This window comes from Notamacropus eugenii, chromosome 4, assembly GCF_028372415.1.
Source record: "Notamacropus eugenii isolate mMacEug1 chromosome 4, mMacEug1.pri_v2, whole genome shotgun sequence".
Taxonomy (NCBI): domain Eukaryota; kingdom Metazoa; phylum Chordata; class Mammalia; order Diprotodontia; family Macropodidae; genus Notamacropus; species Notamacropus eugenii.
The window spans coordinates 445083236-445102297 of record NC_092875.1 but is presented as its reverse complement, the minus strand read 5'-3'; the positions used below and the strand labels follow the sequence as shown (position 1 = coordinate 445102297).

General features: G+C 37.6%; 1 protein-coding gene across 4 annotated transcripts in view; it reads right to left on the bottom strand.

Annotated features, from left to right (window-relative positions):
• KIAA0825 (KIAA0825 ortholog) overlaps positions 1-19062 on the bottom strand; it is a 544517-nt gene that overhangs the window by 285540 nt on the left and 239915 nt on the right. For all 4 annotated transcript variants that reach the window (XM_072606108.1, XM_072606106.1, XM_072606107.1 and 1 more), the window contains one exon: positions 9645-9833. In XM_072606108.1, coding sequence (XP_072462209.1) covers positions 9645-9833 — 189 coding nt within the window. The remainder of the gene's footprint in view (positions 1-9644; positions 9834-19062) is intronic.

Below are 19062 nucleotides of genomic sequence, written 5' to 3'. Positions count from 1 at the left end.
TTCACAATTCACAATCCTACTCTCCACCCTCCTCAAATCAGCAATGGCTCCCTGTCCATGAATTCTCTCAGCTGAGAATTCTGCTTCATATTTTCCAGAAAACATTGAGGCCATTTACTGTGAATTCCCTCTTCTCCCCTCTTCCTCATCTCCTACTATTCAGATGACTTCTTTCACTATCTCTGTCTTTACCCTGTCTCACATGATGACATGGCTACACTCCTTACCAAAACAAGCAATTGCATTCCATTCCATCTACTCCAATAGACTGCCCCCTGTGTCATCCCTATTCTTTCACTTATTTTCAATCTCTCCCTGTGTAATGGCCTATTCCCTACTACTTACAAATGTAGTCATGTATTCACCATCCTGAAAAACTCTCACTTGATCCTTCCATCCCTGCTAACTCTCATTCTATATTTCTTCTGTTCTTTGTAGCTAAACTTCAAAAAAATAAGTGCCTTCACTTTATTTTCTCATTGTCTTCTTAACTCTTTGTGATCCAGCTTCTAACCTGATCATTCCACTGAAACTACTCTCTCCAAAGTGACTAATGTTGTCTTAGTTACTAAATCCAGTGGCCTTTTCTCAATCCTCATTCTCCTTGACCTCTCTACAGCATTTGACACTGTTGATCATTCTCTCCCCCTTCATATTCTCTTCTCTCTAGGTTTTCAGGATGCCATGCTCTCCTGATTCTCCAACTATCAATCTGATCACTCCTTTTCTGTCTCCTTTGTTGGATCCTGCTCTAGATCATGCCCTCTAGCTAAAGGTGTCCCTCAGGGTTCTGTCCTGGGGCTCACATCTCTTGTCCCTTTTTACTCTCTCATTTGGTGATCTCATCAGCTCCCATGGATTTAATGACCATGCTGATGATTGTCAAATTGACCTATCTTGCCCCAAACTCTCTCTTAATTTCCAATCTTGAAACTCTAGTGATGTTTCAGATGCTTCAAGTTGGATGTCCAGTAGACACTTTAAACTCAATATATCCAAAATAAAACTCATTATCTTTTCAGTAAGATCATTCTCCTAGTGGTCCATCTCACAACCTAAGAATCAGCCAAGGTCCCTCCCTCTCTCTCATTCCTCACATCCTATCTGTTGCCAAGGTCTGTCACTTTCACCTTTGTACATCTCTCAAATATACCTCCTTCTCTCCTCTGACACTGTCACCATTCTAGTGGTGAGGTCAGCCTGTCTCAAGTCTCTTTCCATCACTCCAATCCATCCTCCATTCAGCCACTGAAGCATAGGTTTGATCATGTCATCCTCCTACTCAATAAATTCCAGTCGTTCCCTATTGCCTCCAGAAACAAATACAAAATATTCTGTTTAACATTCAAAGTCCTTCATAACCCAGCCCATTCCTGAAGAGGGAGGAGGTGAGAGGGAATGAGTGAACCTTACTCTCACTGGTTTTGGCTTAAGGAGGGAATAACATATACACTCGATTGGTTATGAAAATCTATCTTACCCTACAGGAAAGTGGGAGAAGAGGATAAGACCAGGGCAATGATAAAAAGGAGGACAAATGGGAAAAGGGGGTAATCAGAAGCAAACACTTTTGAGGACGAACAGGGTCAAAAGAGAGAATAGAACAGATAAGGAACGAGATAGGATGGAGAGAGATATAGATAGTCTTTCACAACGTGTCTGTTACAGAAGTGTTTTGCATGACTACACATGTATAAGCTATATTGAATTGCTTGCCTTCTCAATGGAGGTGGGTGAGGAAGGAAGAGGAGAGAGAATATGAAACTCAAAAGTTTTAAAAACAAATGTTAAAAATTATTTTTATATGCAACTGGGAAATAAGACATAGAGGCAATGGGATATAGAAATCTATTTTGTCCCCAATTGATAAATGGTCATAGGATATGAACAGGCAGTTTTCAGAGGAAGAAATTAAATCTATCCACAGTTATATAAAAAAATGCTCTAAATCACTAATAATTAGAGAAATGCAAATCAAAACAACTCTGAGGTCTCACACCACATCTATCAGATTGGCTAACATGACAAAACAGGAAAATGATAAATGTTGGAGAAGATGTGGAAGAATTGGAACACTAATTCATTGATAGTGGAGCTGTGAGTTGATCCAACCATTCTGGAGAGCAATTTGGAACTATGCCCAAAGGACTACAAAAATGTGCATACCCTCTGACTCAGCAATATTTCTTCTAGGACTGTATATCAAAGAGATAATAAAAATGGGAAAAGGTCTCACATGTACAAAAATATAGCAGTTCTCTTTTGGGAGGTAAAGAACTGGAAATTGAGGGGATGCCCATCAACTGGGGAATGGCTGAACAAGTTGTGGTATGTGAATGTAATGGAATACTATTGTGCTATAAGAAGTGATGAACAGGAAGACTTCAGAGAGGCCTGGAAAGACTTATATGGACTGATGCTGAATGAAAGGAGCAGAACCAGGAGAACTTTATACACAGCAACAACCACAGTGCGTGAGAACTGTTTCTGATACACTTAGCTCTTCACAGCAATGCAAGGACCTAAAATATCCCCAAAGGACTCGAGGTAAAATGCCATCCACATCCAGAGAAAGAACTATGGAATCAGAACACAGAATAAAGCAGACTATTTTCTCTTGTGTTATGTTTTGTTTTGTTTTGTTTTTTTCTTATGGTTTCTCCCATTCACTTTAATTCTTCTATGCAATTTGACTAATGTGAAAATGTGTTTAATAAGAATGTATGTGTAGAACCCACATAAGATTACATGCCATCCTGAGGAAGGAGGAGTGAGGGGGAGAAAATGTAAGACTTATGAAAGTGATTGTTGAAAACAGAAAACAAATAAATTAATTTACTAAAAAAAGAATAAAAAAAGTTAAAAAAATAAATCTATCTTGCCCTACAAGAAAATAGAGGGGAAGGGGATAAGAGAAGAGAGGTGTGTGATAGAAGGGAGGGCAGATTGAGGGAAAGGGGTATGCATGCTGTCTCAGGGTGGAGGGAGGAGAGAGAAGGGGAGAAAATTTGGAATTCAAAATCTTGTGGAAGTGAATATTGAAAACTAAAAATAAATTAATAGAAAAAAACCTAGCCCCTCCTTCCTGTCCAGTCTTCTTACACCTTACTCATTTTCAGTGACATGGTTCTCCTGGATCTTTCATGAACAAAACACTCTTTCTCTTGACTCTGGGAATGTTTTTTTGTTGGCTGTCCCCCGTCCCTGGAATGTTCTTCCTCCTCTGCTCTTACTACTGATTTCCCTGGCTTCATTTAAGTCCTAACTAAAACCTTATCTTATGGAAAGCCTTCTTCAACTCCTCTTAATTCTAGTTCCTTTCCTCTGTTATTTATTTCCTATTTATCCTGTATATAGCTTATTTTTATAATATGTGTTTGCACATTATCTCCCTCATTAGACTGTAAGCTCCTTGGAGGCAAGGGACAGTCTTTTGCCTCTTTTATCCTCCAGTGCTTAGCACAGTGCCTGGCACATCGAAGTTATTAATTACATATCTATTGATTGATTGATTCATTGTTGGTGAAACTATGAATTAGTATAACCATTCTGGAAAACAATTTGGAATTGTGCAAATATAATGGCTGAAATATCTGTATTCTTTGATGAAGGGATTACAGGAAATGAATAAATATCATTAAGTAATTACTTAATATTAAGCACTAACTATGTGTAAAGAAGGCAGCTGGGTGGTACAGTGGAAAGAATCCTGGGCCTAGAGTTAGGAAGAATAACCTTTGTGATTTCAAGTGTGGCCCCAGACACTTACTAGCTGTGTCATCCTGGACAAGTCACTTAACCATCTTTGCCTTAGTTTCCTCATCTGTAAAATGAGCTGGAGAAGGAAATGGCCAACCACTCCAATATCTTTGCCAAGAAAACCCCAAAAGGGGTCTTGAAGAGTTGGACATGGCTGAAACAACTGAACAATAAAACATGCTAAGCATTGGAGATAAAAATAGAAAAGACAGTCCCTGTTCTAAAGGCACTCACGAGTTAATCAGAGTTAAATTTCAACTGAAAGTCAAATATAAAGGTTCCATGCTATTTTTACTGATAAAACCCTATCAGCTTGTGATGTTGAAGTATTTGACAGTACCAAAGACCAATGGCAAGAACTCTATTTTCTGAGAGCAGAAGGAGCATGGCTGGGCTATATCTCCACAGGGATTGCTTCCCAGGATGATAACTGAAGGTACTGGGCTGGAAGCAGGGTTATATACCAAAGGCTCTTGGATTCAGGATTGTGGGCTATGTGTTTCAGGGTCTAAGGGGAGATGGCAATTGAGGTGATGGCAATGGTTTTGACATGCTGTCTCTTGATGCTTCAACTTGGCTGGACTGCCTACCTTCTAACTGGTTGGCAGTTGGTGGAAATGACTTGAGTAGTTTCCCCATGGAATTCATTGAAATAAAGAAAGACTCCATGTTTGTCAAACACTTTTTGTGGGACAAAGAACCGGAAATAAAGTAGATGCCTACTGACTGGAAAATTGCCAGAAAAATTGCTAATCAAACTAGGGTTGCATTTGAGAATAGAAGAGGAAGAAATCTTTGCCTTTAATTATATATAAAAAAAGATCTGAAGCCATGGGGAACAGAGCACCAATTTTCTTAATGTATGAACCGTCAATGATCATTTTCAGTTGTCTATAATCTAGGTTAAAGTTTTGCATTGAAGGCATGTCCAGGACTGGTGGTCAGGAGAGACTGTGATTCTTTTTCTGATCCTGCCTCTGACGTGACATGATGTGCTCTTCGCCTCTCTGTGCCTCCCCTTCATCCTCTACATAATAAAGGGATCGGACTAGACGATGCTTACAGATGTTTTCCAGATCTGTCCTGAGCCATTTATTTACTCTCCAGGAAAGAAGCTGCTCTGGAAAACTTCTTTTATATACTCAGGATCTTTTTTTTCTTTTAAAAATAAAATCATGATATTCGAACAGTGCCTATAATTGAACTGAAAAGTGAATATAATTGGACACTTTTTGATTTTTCACATAATGACAAACATGTGGTGACAAGGTAGCATCTTTTTACAGTTCTCACACTGTGCTGGAGATTTGTCAAGTAGCTCAGCTTTCTTCCTCCATGACAACCCTTTCTTGTCATAGGCAATGACTAACAAGCTTTTGGAAAAGAGATGATTTTGATGATAATGGGAAAGACTTCAGGGCTTTAGCTCTGTCTGCTCAGGACCATAAATATAAGTTATTGAGAAAAATAAGAAATACACTGGCTTTTCATCAGATGACTAATACATACAAAAATGACACTTTTCAAAATGCTGATGCCTTGGTTAAAATAATTATTTACCAAATTCGCCAATTAATTTGTCATAGAGGATATGTTTATGTAAAAGTGCAAGAGACTGGGGTGAATGCATACTCATCCCAAAATGTGCTCTGGAAATTTTTTTTGGAGGGGGTGCAAATCTGAGAGGAATAAACTCAGTGACAGAGTCAGGATCAAAAAAAATCATGGCAACCCAAGCAATTGGGCTGCATCTAATAAAATGGATTTTAATAGGGATAAACGTTGTCACATTTAAATCTAAGAAATCAACTTCACAAGGACAAGATGAGGCAAGCAGGGCTATACAGCAGCTCAACTGAAAAAAATCTGAAGGTTTTAATGGACAGCAAGCTCAGCATGAATCAACGTGTGGGTGAAGGGGGAATAAAAGCGATTGACTGAAGTATTTGAAAGACTGTCCTGTGAGAGATTAGGTTTGTTTCTTTGGTCCCAGAGGGCAAAACTAGAGGCAATGGGTCAAAGTTGAAAAGAGGCAGAAAGAAATATCTCCTAACAATTTGAGCTATCTTCCCCTCACTGGAGATATGTGAGCAAAGACTAGATGCCTTGTTGGGTGTGTCATTGAGGTGGGTCTACAGGGGAAAAGCGTTGGACTAGATGGCCACTAATTTACTCTTCTAATTGAGAAATTCTGTAATTCTATTAAATTCCTTTAATTTTTAACTTGTTTTCTTGTATGAGGAACTTGGGGTCTAGATCAGCCACTTCTCTGTAACTTATTGTCTTAGGGAGTTGTCATCAAGTTGCCCTGATTAAGTGATTTGCCCAGAATGCGACATATATATTGATTTGAATCCAAGGTCAATCCTCTATCTATTATGTCATACTGACTGGCAGGTGACTGGCCTTCTTCTCTTAAAAGACAAGTTCAGAGAAAAGTTTTTACTTAAAGTGAAAAGGTCTGCTTAATTGAGGTGAATTATACTGTAGAAAGTAAGCACCTTTTAAACATTTGAAACCATATTACTTCTCAGATGTTTCTTAAAATATGTAGTAATTCTTTTTAAAATAAAAAGTCTGAGGGAAGTGGCATGAGTGTAGAACAAACCCAAAGAATAGTTTCATTGACAATTCATATGGCATATGCAGTTATGTCATTCTAGATATGTTTTTTTAAGAAAGGACAAATTTTTAGTTGCAGGGCATCACATATCTCAATGCATTGATATAATTTTCTCTCCAAAGTAACATAAAAATGCACTTTGGTTTAAAATATATTTTCAACAGTTGTGACTCTGGTAATAAGAATATATTGAAAGGAAAAAGAGGAAAAAATATGTGTGTAGGTGAACAATTAACAATTCAAATATAATATTTAATATGGAATAACTCATTAAATGGACTATCATACTGAGACACCAAGCAGATGTGATCCATTTAAGGGAAGGCAATGTCAGAAGGATGAAATCACATCTTTGAAGTATTGAAGTTAAGGCTCTCTGGGTTCCCACATATGTCTGGGACCCTTTACAACTTCCCAGGCTCCATACACTATTGGGGGTCATCAGGTGTTCGGATCATAGCCTGAGCCCCTACCACAGGGGGTTCTACAAGCCCACCTCCCTTTCATCTCCTTCGAATGTGTTGACTTTCCTCAGTAGATTGAGTTACTTAAGAGCAGGCCCTTTTATGCCTTTCTTTTGTATACCCAGCACTTAGAACGGTACCTGAAAATAGTAAGCCTTTAATAAATATTTGTTGACTCTGACTGTATGAATTTTTTTTTAAACAAAAGGCACATAAAGCCAAAACCAAGGAAGCATTTAATTAAGACAGAACTGTGAGGTTTCTGCCCCTAGACACAAAATAGGTATATCCTCTCCAACACCTCCAGAGGAGTGATCTTCTCGTCTCATTTCTCCGTTCCCCCACTGTAGCAAGAGGACAATATCCTTTCAGACTCACATCCTTGGGAGTAAAACTCTGGATCCAATGCCCCCTGTCTCTTGAGTTTCTTTTCCTCCAATCTCCGGGAGGCAGGTGAGCAATGATAATGCCTTGTCGTTGGCCTCTGGTTTAGTTCTGGCAGGACCATCTGGCACAGCCTTCTCCCATGTATCCTCTGGGTCTCTGGGCCTCGCTCCTGACTTCTGATTCTCCCTGTTATTCCTTTCTCTCCTCCAGTCTTACATGGACTTTTAGGGTGGCTTTACTTCATCACTCTGCTTCTCCTCTGTCTCAGGCTCCCTGCTTCTCCTTTCATGGACACCATTTCTGTTTCATATAATTGTTCTCATATACCCGGTCCACATCATTTGATGCAATCTCATATTTAATCACAGGGAAAAGGGGTGTCTCCTATCTAGTGACTAGAAACTCCTGCTAGAGCAAAACAGGGACTACCTGAACCTGTGGTAAAGAACAGGCATTAAAATACTGTGGCAAACTTTGACCTTATCAGAATATATGACCATTTTACCTCTCTCTCTCTCTCTCTCTCTCTCTCTCTCTTTCTTTCTATTTGTCTTTTCTTTTACATTCTCACTTATCCTTTGGTGGTATCTGTTAAGTTTATAATAGTAATTTCAAGAAGTCTATTTCATCATGAAATGTAAAAGGAGAAGCAATGTTCTTAATTTAAAATTTTAAAAATTATCTCAAGGTAAAAAATAAAGGATACTCAATAAGGAACGGAAAAGACCTTTGTTCCATTACTGTCTATGTAGTCCACTTAATTTTTCTGGGCAGAGAAAATAAAAGTAGGCATGACAGACAAGTGTAAGAGGGAATGTTTTAATATTATATTTTGTAAATATGTATGTTTTAAAGCACCCCAAAATTCATCTTTTCCTGTCACATGGGTATTGATTTTGTAATTAGTTGCAAGATTTACTATGAAGACTCAAAGGCTCCACTGGAAAGTAATGCACAAAGAATTTCTTGCTTGAGCCACACCAGTCCCTTGCTCCAGACCTGCCTCAATCTCCTTATCTATGAAAGAACTAAATTCTGGGGTTCTTTATATCATGTAAAAGCAAAAAGTAGAACCCCAGTGAAGTTCAAAATAATTTAGCATTTCTGTTTTATGTGGACACATGAATTAATTTGCTGAAATGAATATTTTATATGTATCAACTGGAGTATGCAAATGTTGCCAGAGAAGGATTGATTGTCTCAGCTGGGTTTGCCTTAAAACTACTAACAATTTAAGCACAGTTTTTCTTAAGAAAGTTGTATGTTGCTGTTAATTAAGAAACTGGATCATCTTATTAGGATTATTATGACAACTTAACCGATTAATTGAATCCAAGGAATACATTTTGTAGGATTCCAAAAGGAATGGCTAAAAAAGAATATGCATAATCCTTCAAAGACACATCCTAAATTTAAAGGAAACACTACACCACTAACTCAATAGGTTTCTGATCTGCTTCTTTTCATAAAAATAAAACAGAAAACTATCAGAGTGAAAGGGAAAAGATGGGGGAAATACAACCTAAATATAGAATATGTATTACAAAAGTAATATCCATTACTAAAATAAACAGAATCAGTTTAAAGACAAATACATAAAGTTGTCTACATACTACTTGTGGGGATGGAGGCTGGAAAACATTTACAGCAACAACTTTTAAGAATCTAGTGCTCTTGTAAATGATTAATAATGTGACACACTTAAGACAAAAACATTGAGCTATATCCTTCTCATTTGGGAGTCAGCTTTCTTTCCATGTTCCTCCCTCACACCCTCTAAAGCTCCCCCTGCCACCATGTTAAAGATGTAGGCTTTTAATGCAGAATGAAAGAATGGACACATGGTACGAGTGTCTACATTTGAACCTGAAACTGGACTCATCCATATGTGGCTGGGATTCAGGGACTTCCACACATCTCTCTAGCTCTAGGTAGAAAAACCTTTTGTCTCCTAGAAACTTAGACAAGATCCTGATCAATAAGTGCTTGATAATTAGCATTTGAGCAACAGTCTTGTAACTCATAATATACCCAAGGATTGCAAAGTTTCATTATATATTAATAAGGCCTTCCTTAAACTATTGTGAGATGACAAATAGTAATATAAATGAATGCTCAATAGAATAATATGGCCCTTTGTAAATATTTTAAATTTGGGAAGAATATTATGAAAAAACATTTTCCTGCAATTTCAGAAGCTGTGCCAAATAATTTCTTTTAGTTACTATAATAGATTTGACAGGTGACAAATATTCCTAACAAGTGTCTTTATATGGATGAAAATGTGTTAAGCTCTTATAAACTACTTCAATAAAATGATATCAATAGAACATTAAAAAATGTCTTCCAAGAGGCCTGTGTCAAGAATTTTAAAAAATACTTCCCTTTATGACCAATGCATCTTTTCTTACCTGGAATATGATATAAAAAATCCCATAATTGTTCTAGTTCCATATAGTCGACAAAGACCCTTCCAAGTGACTGAGGAGAAAGATTGCAATAGGACAGCAACTTGAAGATTGCTTCTGTCACACTAGGTTCTTGGTTAGGCATCTGTCCCACATGAGGAACTGTTTCTTCATATTTTGATAAGGTACCGTCTTGAAAATAATAATAATATATTAACATAATATCAATGAATATAATAAAGTTCTTATCAATGACATTATACTGGATCATTTAAAAATCAATCAGAATTGCATTTGTTTGAAAACATAAGCGGCACAAGAGTTGCTCAGACCAATTCTCCACCTGACTCAGTATTTAGTCTCAGACAGAGATACCAGGGATTTTTTTTTTAATTTTGATGTGAAAAAATAGTTTCCCATAATGACTTCAAAAATTATGAATGTTCTCTCTCTCTCTCTCTCTGCTTTCCCTTAATGACTCTTTACAGATTTATCAATATTTATACATTTTGAAGCTATTTATATATATCTTCAACCAGTGTGTCCCAGTGTTACCTCTTGGTATAGTAAGTTCCTTAAATTTATCATCCATTTCTTTCAGGCTTCATGGGAAATACCTTATTCTAGAATTCTAAAATCTGATGTGCATCTTATAAATACCAGTTAAGATTTTTATAAATTTTAATCATATTTTCTGATTGAATGGGACATTTCCCAATCTCTCCACCTGTGGTGTTACTACATCTCAATGGTCATTTTGATGGATACCCCCTTCCTCCCCACATACTTCCTTTATGTGTTTCTTGAAGTATGGGAATCATAGGACCTGGGTTTAAATTTTACCTCTGCTAACTGTGTGATACTCGGCAAATACGTAACCCCACCCCCAAGCCTGAGCTTCCTTTATAAAATGAAATGGTTGCACTAGATGGCTTCTGGAGTCCCATCTAAATCTATGATCCTATGATCCTATGAACCCACAGGCAGTATTATGGGTGATATACACTCTTGTACAAGGATAGGATAATACTTTGGTTCTGATCCTCAGAATTATATCCCCTCTCAATCAGTCAATCAACAAACATTTATTAAGTTCCCTCTATATACCAGGTGCTAGGAATATAAATACAAAATTGAGACAATTTAGTCCCTACCTTCAAGGAGCTTACATTCTACTGGGGAGATGAAACGTTCCCAGAAATACAAGATATATACAAAATATAGATAGTACAGATGAGCAAGTCGGGACAAGAGCTAAAGAAGAGGATAGCAGACTGAATTTCCTTGGAAAATCACATAGTTTCTTTACTGACTCTAACCTTTCCACTGACATAAAGACCCATGTTTTTAATATTAATATCCTAAAGGTATAGTGGCAAAACATGAAATACAACAGTCTCCAAAAAAACCCTAAAAATTAATATCATATGGAGGGCAACAGACAGAAAAATATGGTGAGTATGAGTAGGTTTCAATATAAAATCAGTGAGGAATTTGAAAGGAGAAGCAAAAGATGTCACCAAGGAAATATATGACAGGAAGAAGAGAGGGTTGGGTTATTGGGTGAAAGTGAGGGGCAGGTAGACAGTCAAATGTGCTAACATCTCTGGACGTTAAGAGAAAGCATGGGAGATTGATAGCACATTATAAAAACCTTCTGAAACAACCTTACGGAAATCCATGAGCAAAGATTGTACAACAAGAGCAAATACGGATAGGTTGAGATTTGCATTGCTGGAGCAAACTCCCAAAACAATGAGATCATAGATCTATTGGAGTATGTGAAAGAATACAAAATTATTCCCTGGTTGTTGAACACATAAATAGGGGGATTAGAAAAGATTTCTTGAAAGAAGTGATATTTGAGCTGAGCTTTGAAGGAAGATAGAGGTATTATAAAATGGGGTGAAGAGGGAGGACATCTGAGATGTGGGGGGGCAGACTATGCAAAGGCCTGGTGGTGGGAGGGGGGAGACAGAATGTAGCATGTAGGGAGCAGCCAGTAGGCTACCTTCGCCGGAGGATAGATGGCATGAGTGAGAGTAATGCGTAATTAACCTGGAATGATAACTGGAGACCAGATTGCAAAGGGCATCAAATGTCAAAAATAGTCACCAAAATTGAAAAGGGGAGTGATAACAACCTCTGCCCTATTTTAGCCTGCATACCTTAACTAGAAATATCTTAATCAATCACTCATTCAAAAGTATTAGACTAAGTGCTCAAAGGCCTTCAAACCAGAATGAAGTTTGCAAGAGTTATGTTTGGATAGGCTGAACTCTTGAGTAGGAACCTCTTGGGAGGTAAAGGAGATGCTTTAGCCTTAGCTAGGTTTTTCTTCATCCTCTGATTTGAACAGAAAAAAACTCTGCAAGCTTTCCTGTGGAGGAAGTTGGACTTCACATCTCTCCTTCAGTGTCCTAGACTTATATCTGGATCAGTTTACAGTGAAATCTGCATTGGTAGCCAAGGACAGAGGGATGTAAATTAACTATGAACCCAATGAATGGGAGAAAAAGATTTCCAGCAACAAGGAACTGATTTACCCCTCTGCCACATGCGCTCACTATGCTTGAGCCCACCTTCCCCTGGATTCCATAGGTATTTGTACGAAAGTGTATCACAGACATTGGAGGCGATGTTTTGTACTAACTCTTCTTATTTTATCACCTTGGAAAATACCTCTTTCTAAAAGCTACTTAAGGCTGACTGGCTAAATGAGTCTTAACCAGTCATCTTGTAGGGGAAAAAAACTTGTACGGGTTTGAACAGATAGCATGAGAGAACCACTCATAATCCCTCAGAAGTCCTCCTAGGATCCTGAAAAGGGGATATATAGCCAAACTCTGGGGACCCAACTCATCACTGGAAGTAGGAGCTAGGATAAGAATTTTCAGAGTTCACATGGGACACTACAGAAGTTTCTTGATTATAGTGGAATGACATGGTCAGATTGTGCTGAGGAATAAAGAGGCAGTTAAGTGGCCCCAGCAGGAGGGGAGGGGAAGGCTTGAGAATGGTTTTGTCCCCTGCAGGGCTAATGCATATTGACTTCTTGGCTGCTATAATGGATTTAGCTTTCTGGCTTTGGGATTTGGCTTTCTGGTGTCTGAATGAATGTTTTTCTTCTGTCTTCTATATGGAGAATCTATTATACTCTGCAGTCAAGAACTACGCTGGCATATTCATAATCACAACCAGTGCTATGAATATTGTCTTGGTGATACAGGTACTAATAGACATAAAAAAGAAAAGACCATCAACAAAATTATTTTAAAAGTACACACCCAAAATATAAATTCAAAAGGATAAACAAACAAGGCAATTACGTAACTGCCATGTTAAATTTAATATACATTTTAAAAGAAAACTATATATCCCCTTTTTTGTTCTTTGTATTCTATAATATTAATGTTTATGGATAATTGTTTAATTCAATTCAGTAAATATACATTAAGTGTGTATTACATGTAAGACACTAGAGTAGGTGCTATGGAAAGTCCCCAAAGGTCTAAGATATGGTCCCTATTCCCTGAAGAGGAGCTATGATATATATACAAATAACTGGATGTAACACTAGTACCCTACACACAAAGCTTCAGGACTAGGAGCTAAGAAATATGAATGATTTAAAAAGGGGGCCAAGCTGAACATGAGGAAGAGAGATTACAGGAATAGTAGCCTTCAAGGGAGGCCTTGTGTTCTTCCTTTCTGATTGCCTGACAGTACTTAAAAATGCAGGCCATTTTTTCTGTATTGGGAAAAATCCCCTATCTTCCAATTTGATACTGTAAAAGGAGGCATTAAAATGCATGAATATTTCTAGGTACATAGATAGGCTGCCTGGATGAAAGGTGAACATCAGATTCAGGCTGCCTGTGAAGCCTGAGCCCTTTCATTGATAGAATTACACACAATAGACTAGACACTGACCTCTGAGAGATTTTTGCTTAAGTGATTAAAGTCCTAAGAGGGAACCCTAGCTCCCTGTGGGAGTGAAAAAGCTTACCTGTGGGGAAAAGCAATTGAGCTCCTGGGGCTTGTTGAGAGAGAGAAAGAGTGACACACAGATAGACAGACAGACAGAGTTGCTGTTCAGTCATGTCTAGCTCTTTGTGACCCCATTTGGGGGTTCTACTGGCAAAGATACTGGAGTGGTTTGCCATTTCCTTCTCCAGTTCATTTCACAGAACAACTGAGGCAAGCAGGGTTAAGTGACTTGCCCAAGGTCACACAGATAGTAAGTATAAAAGGTCACATTTGAACTCATGACGATGAGTCTTTCTGACTCTAGGCCTGGCACTCCATCTACTCACTGCACCAGCTAGCTGCCCCAGAGAGATAGACACAGAGAAGTAAAAAGTGCTTCAGTATAGGAGAGATAATTTCCTTTTGGGGCAATCAGAGAGAGTTTCATGAAGGTGATATTTGAACTAGTAGGAATCAGAAAAGAGAAACTAAGGAGAAAAGATATTTTAGGCACAGGGAATCAACAAAACAGAAGGTCTATAGAAGGAAGCGCAAATGATCTCATTTAATTGGAATTTAGGGTGTGTAGAGAGTGGGTGAATATAAATTTGGAAAGATAGCTTGGGGGCAAATTTTAGAAGACTTTAAATGCCCAACTAAAGGGTTTGGACTTCAGTCAAAAAATGAGACACAACTGAAGATGTTTGATGAGGGGATTGACAATCAGAATTGCGTTTTAGTTATATTAATCCAGATGGATTCGAGAAGGGACAGGCTGGAGGCAAGGAATATCAATTAGAAGGTGCTTTCAACAGTCCAGAAGAGAAGTAATAAGGGCCTGAACTGGGCTGTGGCAAAAAGGATGAAGATGTAATTTTGGTGGTGGAACTGACAGCATGTAGCAACTGACTAGATGTCGGAAAAGGGAGAGAGGAGACAAAGATGACATCAGGTTTGGAACCTAGGTGACAAGTTAACGGTGATGCCACTGACAGATGAAAGCTCAAGACAGACCATTAAGTTAAGTAAAAGCAGTCACAGTGATTAAGTTTTCTTGGAAAGAGTGGAATTTAAAGGCTGTGTCTAGTAATATAGCACCACCGCCAACTAGTGACAGCTATGCTGTACTGCAATCACAAGGTTCCCTTTGGAAATAACCAAACTCTAGAGATCAGAACCAGAAGGTAGTATTTGCGAATTCACAGATTGCAAATGAATTCAAAGTTAGGAAAAAAGTTGCCTTAATAATTATCTACTTCAACTTCAAACATATTATCCTAATTATATATTTGACAGTTACATCACCTATATCTACTGATCCCATACAGTGTTTGTTCTTCAATAACCATGAAATCTATAGTTCTTAATGTGGATTGGATGCTAGTCTGTTAAAGCTTTTTTCAGTAAGAAATTCTTTCATTATAGTTTTCCATGGGAAGTGTCTACACATGCCTGAGAGTGAGAAGTATAGTGCTGAAATATGAATTTAGCTCTGTTTCAAGTGATTTCTATGTCCGGGGTCAAACAAGGCTGACTGTGCTGCTCAGACAGAGTACTGATGGTGAATTTATTTATATCTGACTCCAATTCTTAGATGAAGTAGGTATTTCTCAAACTGGCATAAAACATTTATATGTAAAAGTCTAAGTTTAAAAGACCCTAGCTTTTCTTTTATGTAAAATAAAAGACAATTGTTCAAACAATCCAAGAAACCAAATATGTATTCCAAAGAAGACTCAATCTATTAATGTCTTTGTAAACAATTATGTTTCATCAAAAATCCACTCCAAAATAATGGCATTTCAGAAAATAATGGTCTTTGTTCCCCTAATATGCCACACTTAAAAAATCAATCACTTTGTGCCTCAATTTTTGCATCTGCAAAACAGAATAACAATACCTGCCCCCAACTTATGTCATAGGTATGCGAATGAGATAAAATACATGACATTGTCCATTCTTCAAAAAAAGATATTCGATGATAGCAAGATACTTATAATATTCCACTTCAATAAACATCTATTAAATGTTTTTGTCATATACGGCACTAGTTTAGGTGAAAGACACAAAGCTCATGTCTTTAATAATAACTGACAATTACAGAGCACTCTAAGTTTCACAAAGCATTTTCCTGACAACTCTGTAAAACCTGCAGTGTAAGTATTGGCACCTCCATTTTGCAGAGGCTCAAAGGTTACACAATGAGTAACAAGAAAACCCAGGATGTGAGCGCAAGTTTCCCAAGTCCAAAATCAGAGTTCTAGAATACTCAACCTCCCTAATATTAATCAGGTCTGATCCCTGTCATGAAGGAGTCTACAATCTGGTGGATGTCTCTCCTTCTTTTACAAAGAGGACCAATGACATCACAGGGTGCTGTGCTGACTCTTACATGAACTGGATTTAAGTGAGGCAGAACCTGCAAAGTCCTCAGCCTCACTCTCTTCCAGAGTCATCAAATTCCAGGACCAAGACAAAAGTCAAGATGACTGGCCACGGCCCAGACTGCAGTGGATGACCTTGGTGTCTTAGATGGCTGATCAAGCTCTGTGTACTCCACAGGACCTGCTTCTGCCACATCCTTAGCCACTGGATTAAACTGTTCTCATCCACCCATTCCATCAGAGGAAATCCTCACATGCTTCGGGTAGACAACCCCCTAACTCACTGATGGGTTTGACCTCCCTTGGTTACCCCAACCTGGTTTAGTCCATCTGCCAAGATTTACCAAGATGTAGCTGCTGTGTATGTCACAGTTTTGTGAAGACATAGATGAAAGTTAAATTACAGGGGGACCTCAAAGGTGGATGAGCATCCCTGAAGGGGGCTTGGCAAGCCCTCCCACCAGAGGTGCTAGTGTTCTCTGAGCATCCCATATACCCCTACAATGTGGTAGGAATGATACTGATATAATGATAACGTAATACAAATAACCTGTTTTGGAATAGAAAGATGAATATAATGCAAAATAAAATGTGCTAAGAACATTTGAGACATAAAAAAAAGTCCTGCGGCATGTTCAGGTAAGGAATGCTCATGTCTGGTGAGAGGGACATTAATAAAAATTGAACATAATTATTTTAATGCATGCAGATACTAAATTATTATTATCACTAAAGGAGCACACAATTGAACCACACTCAGTTTTTCCTGCATGTTCCAGAATGATGATTTTAGGACAGAAGAATTAAATGAAAAAATTTAGCCACTACTGACCCAGATTCAATTTTATTTTATAGTATGTAAGTGAAGAAACATGGATAAATACAAAGCTTAATAACATTGCCAATCTGCCATACTAATCCCCTAAAAGCCCCTTAACATTACTATTATAAGGCATTTTCTTTTTTTGTTTAATATTTATTTTTTCCTCAATTACATGTAAAAACAATTTTAATATTTATTTTTAAAACGTTGAGTTCCAAATTTTCTCCCTTCCTTTTCCCCTACCCCCTCACTGAAAAAGCAAGCAATTTGATATAGTTTATGCAAAACACATTTCCATATTAGCTATGTTGTGAAAGAAAACACAGACAAAAAAAACTCAAGAAAAATAAAGTTTTATAATGTGTCAATTTTTATTTAGACACCATCAGTTCTCTCTGGGGATGTGCAGCATTTTTCATCTTAAGTCCTTCGGAGTTGTATTGGATCATTGTATTGCTGAGAATAGCTAAATCATTCACAGTTGATCATCTTACAATATTGCTGTTACTTTATACACAGTACATGTCACATTGCATCAGCTTCTGTAAGTCTTTCCAGCTTTTTTTGAGAGCATCCTGTTCATCATCTCTTATAGCACAATAATATTCCATCACAATTACATACCACAATTTAATCAGTCATTCCTTAATTGAGGTGTATTGGCTTGATTTCCAATTCCTTGCCACCAGAAAAGAGCTGTTCTAAATATTTTTATACATATAGGTCCTCTTCCTTTTTGTTTTTTATCTCTTTTTGTAGCCCTTTGAGCATGGTTCCAAATTGCTCTACAGAATGGTTGGATCAGCTCACAGCTCCACCAACAATGAATTAATGTCTCGTTTTCCCTACAACCCCTCAAATATTTGTCATTTTCCTTTTCTGTCCTAGTAGCCAAACTACTGGGTATGAGATGGTACCTCAGAATTGTTTTAATTTGCATTTCTCCAATCAAGAGTGAGTTGGAACATTTTTTCATGTGGCTATAGCTACCTTTGATTGCTTTATCTGAAAACTGTTCATATCTTTTGATCATTTATCAATTGAAGCAGGGCTCTTATTTTTATAAATGTGACCCAGTTCTCCATATGTTTGAGAAATGAGGACTTTATCAGAGAAACTGTCTTCAGAATTTTTTTCAGTTATGATGGCTAATCGTATTTCTCTCCACCCTATTTCCCCCTCTGTTTATTCTACTCTCTCTCTCCTTTCAGTCTGTCCCTCCTCAAAAGTGTTTTGCTTCTGACTACCTCCTCTCCCAATCTGCCCTCCCTTCTATTTTTCCCCTTTTTCTTATCCCCTTTCCCTGCTACTTTCCTGTAGGGTAAGACAGATTTCTATACCCAATTGAGTGTGCATGTGATTCCCTCTTCGAGCTATTTCTGATGAAGTAAGGTTCACTCACTCACTCTCACCTCCCCCATCTTCCCCTTACTGTAAAAACTTTTCCTTGCCTCTTTTATGTGAGATGATTTGCCCTATTCTATCTTTCCCTTTCCTTTTCTCCCAGTGCATTCCTCTCTCTCACTCCTTAATTTTATTTTTTTAGATATCATCCCTTCATATTCAACACACATGCCCTCTGTCTACAAATACTCCTGCTATCTGCCCTAATAATGAGAAAGTTTTTATGAGTTACAAGTATTATCTTCCTACATAAGAATGTAAACAAAACAGCATTAAGTCCCTTATGATTTCTCTTTCCTTTTTACCTCTTTATGCTTCTTTTGAGTCTTGTATTTGAAAATCAAATTTTCTATTCGGCTCTGGTCTTTTCATCAGAAATGCTTGAAAGGTTCTCGCTGAATATCCATTTTTTTCCCCTCATGGGTTCCACTCAGTTTTGTGGGATAAGTGATTCTTGGTTTTAATCCTAGCTCCTCTGACCTCCAGAATATCATATTCCAAGCCCTCAGATTCCTTAATGTAGAAGATAATAAATATTATACTATCCTGACTGAGGCCCCATGATACTTGAATTGTTTCTTTCTGGCTGCTTGCAATATTTTATTCTTGACCTGGGAACTCTGGATTTTTTCTATAATATTCCTGGGAGTTTTCATTTTGGGATTTCTTTCAGGAGGTAATCAATTGGTTCTTTCTATTTCTATTTTGCCCTCTGGTTCTAGAATATCAGGAAAGTTTTCCTTGATAATTTCTTGAAAAATGATTTTTAGGATCTTTTTTCTTGTCATAGCTTTCAAGTAGTCCACTAATTTTTAAATTATCTCTCCTAGATCTATTTTCC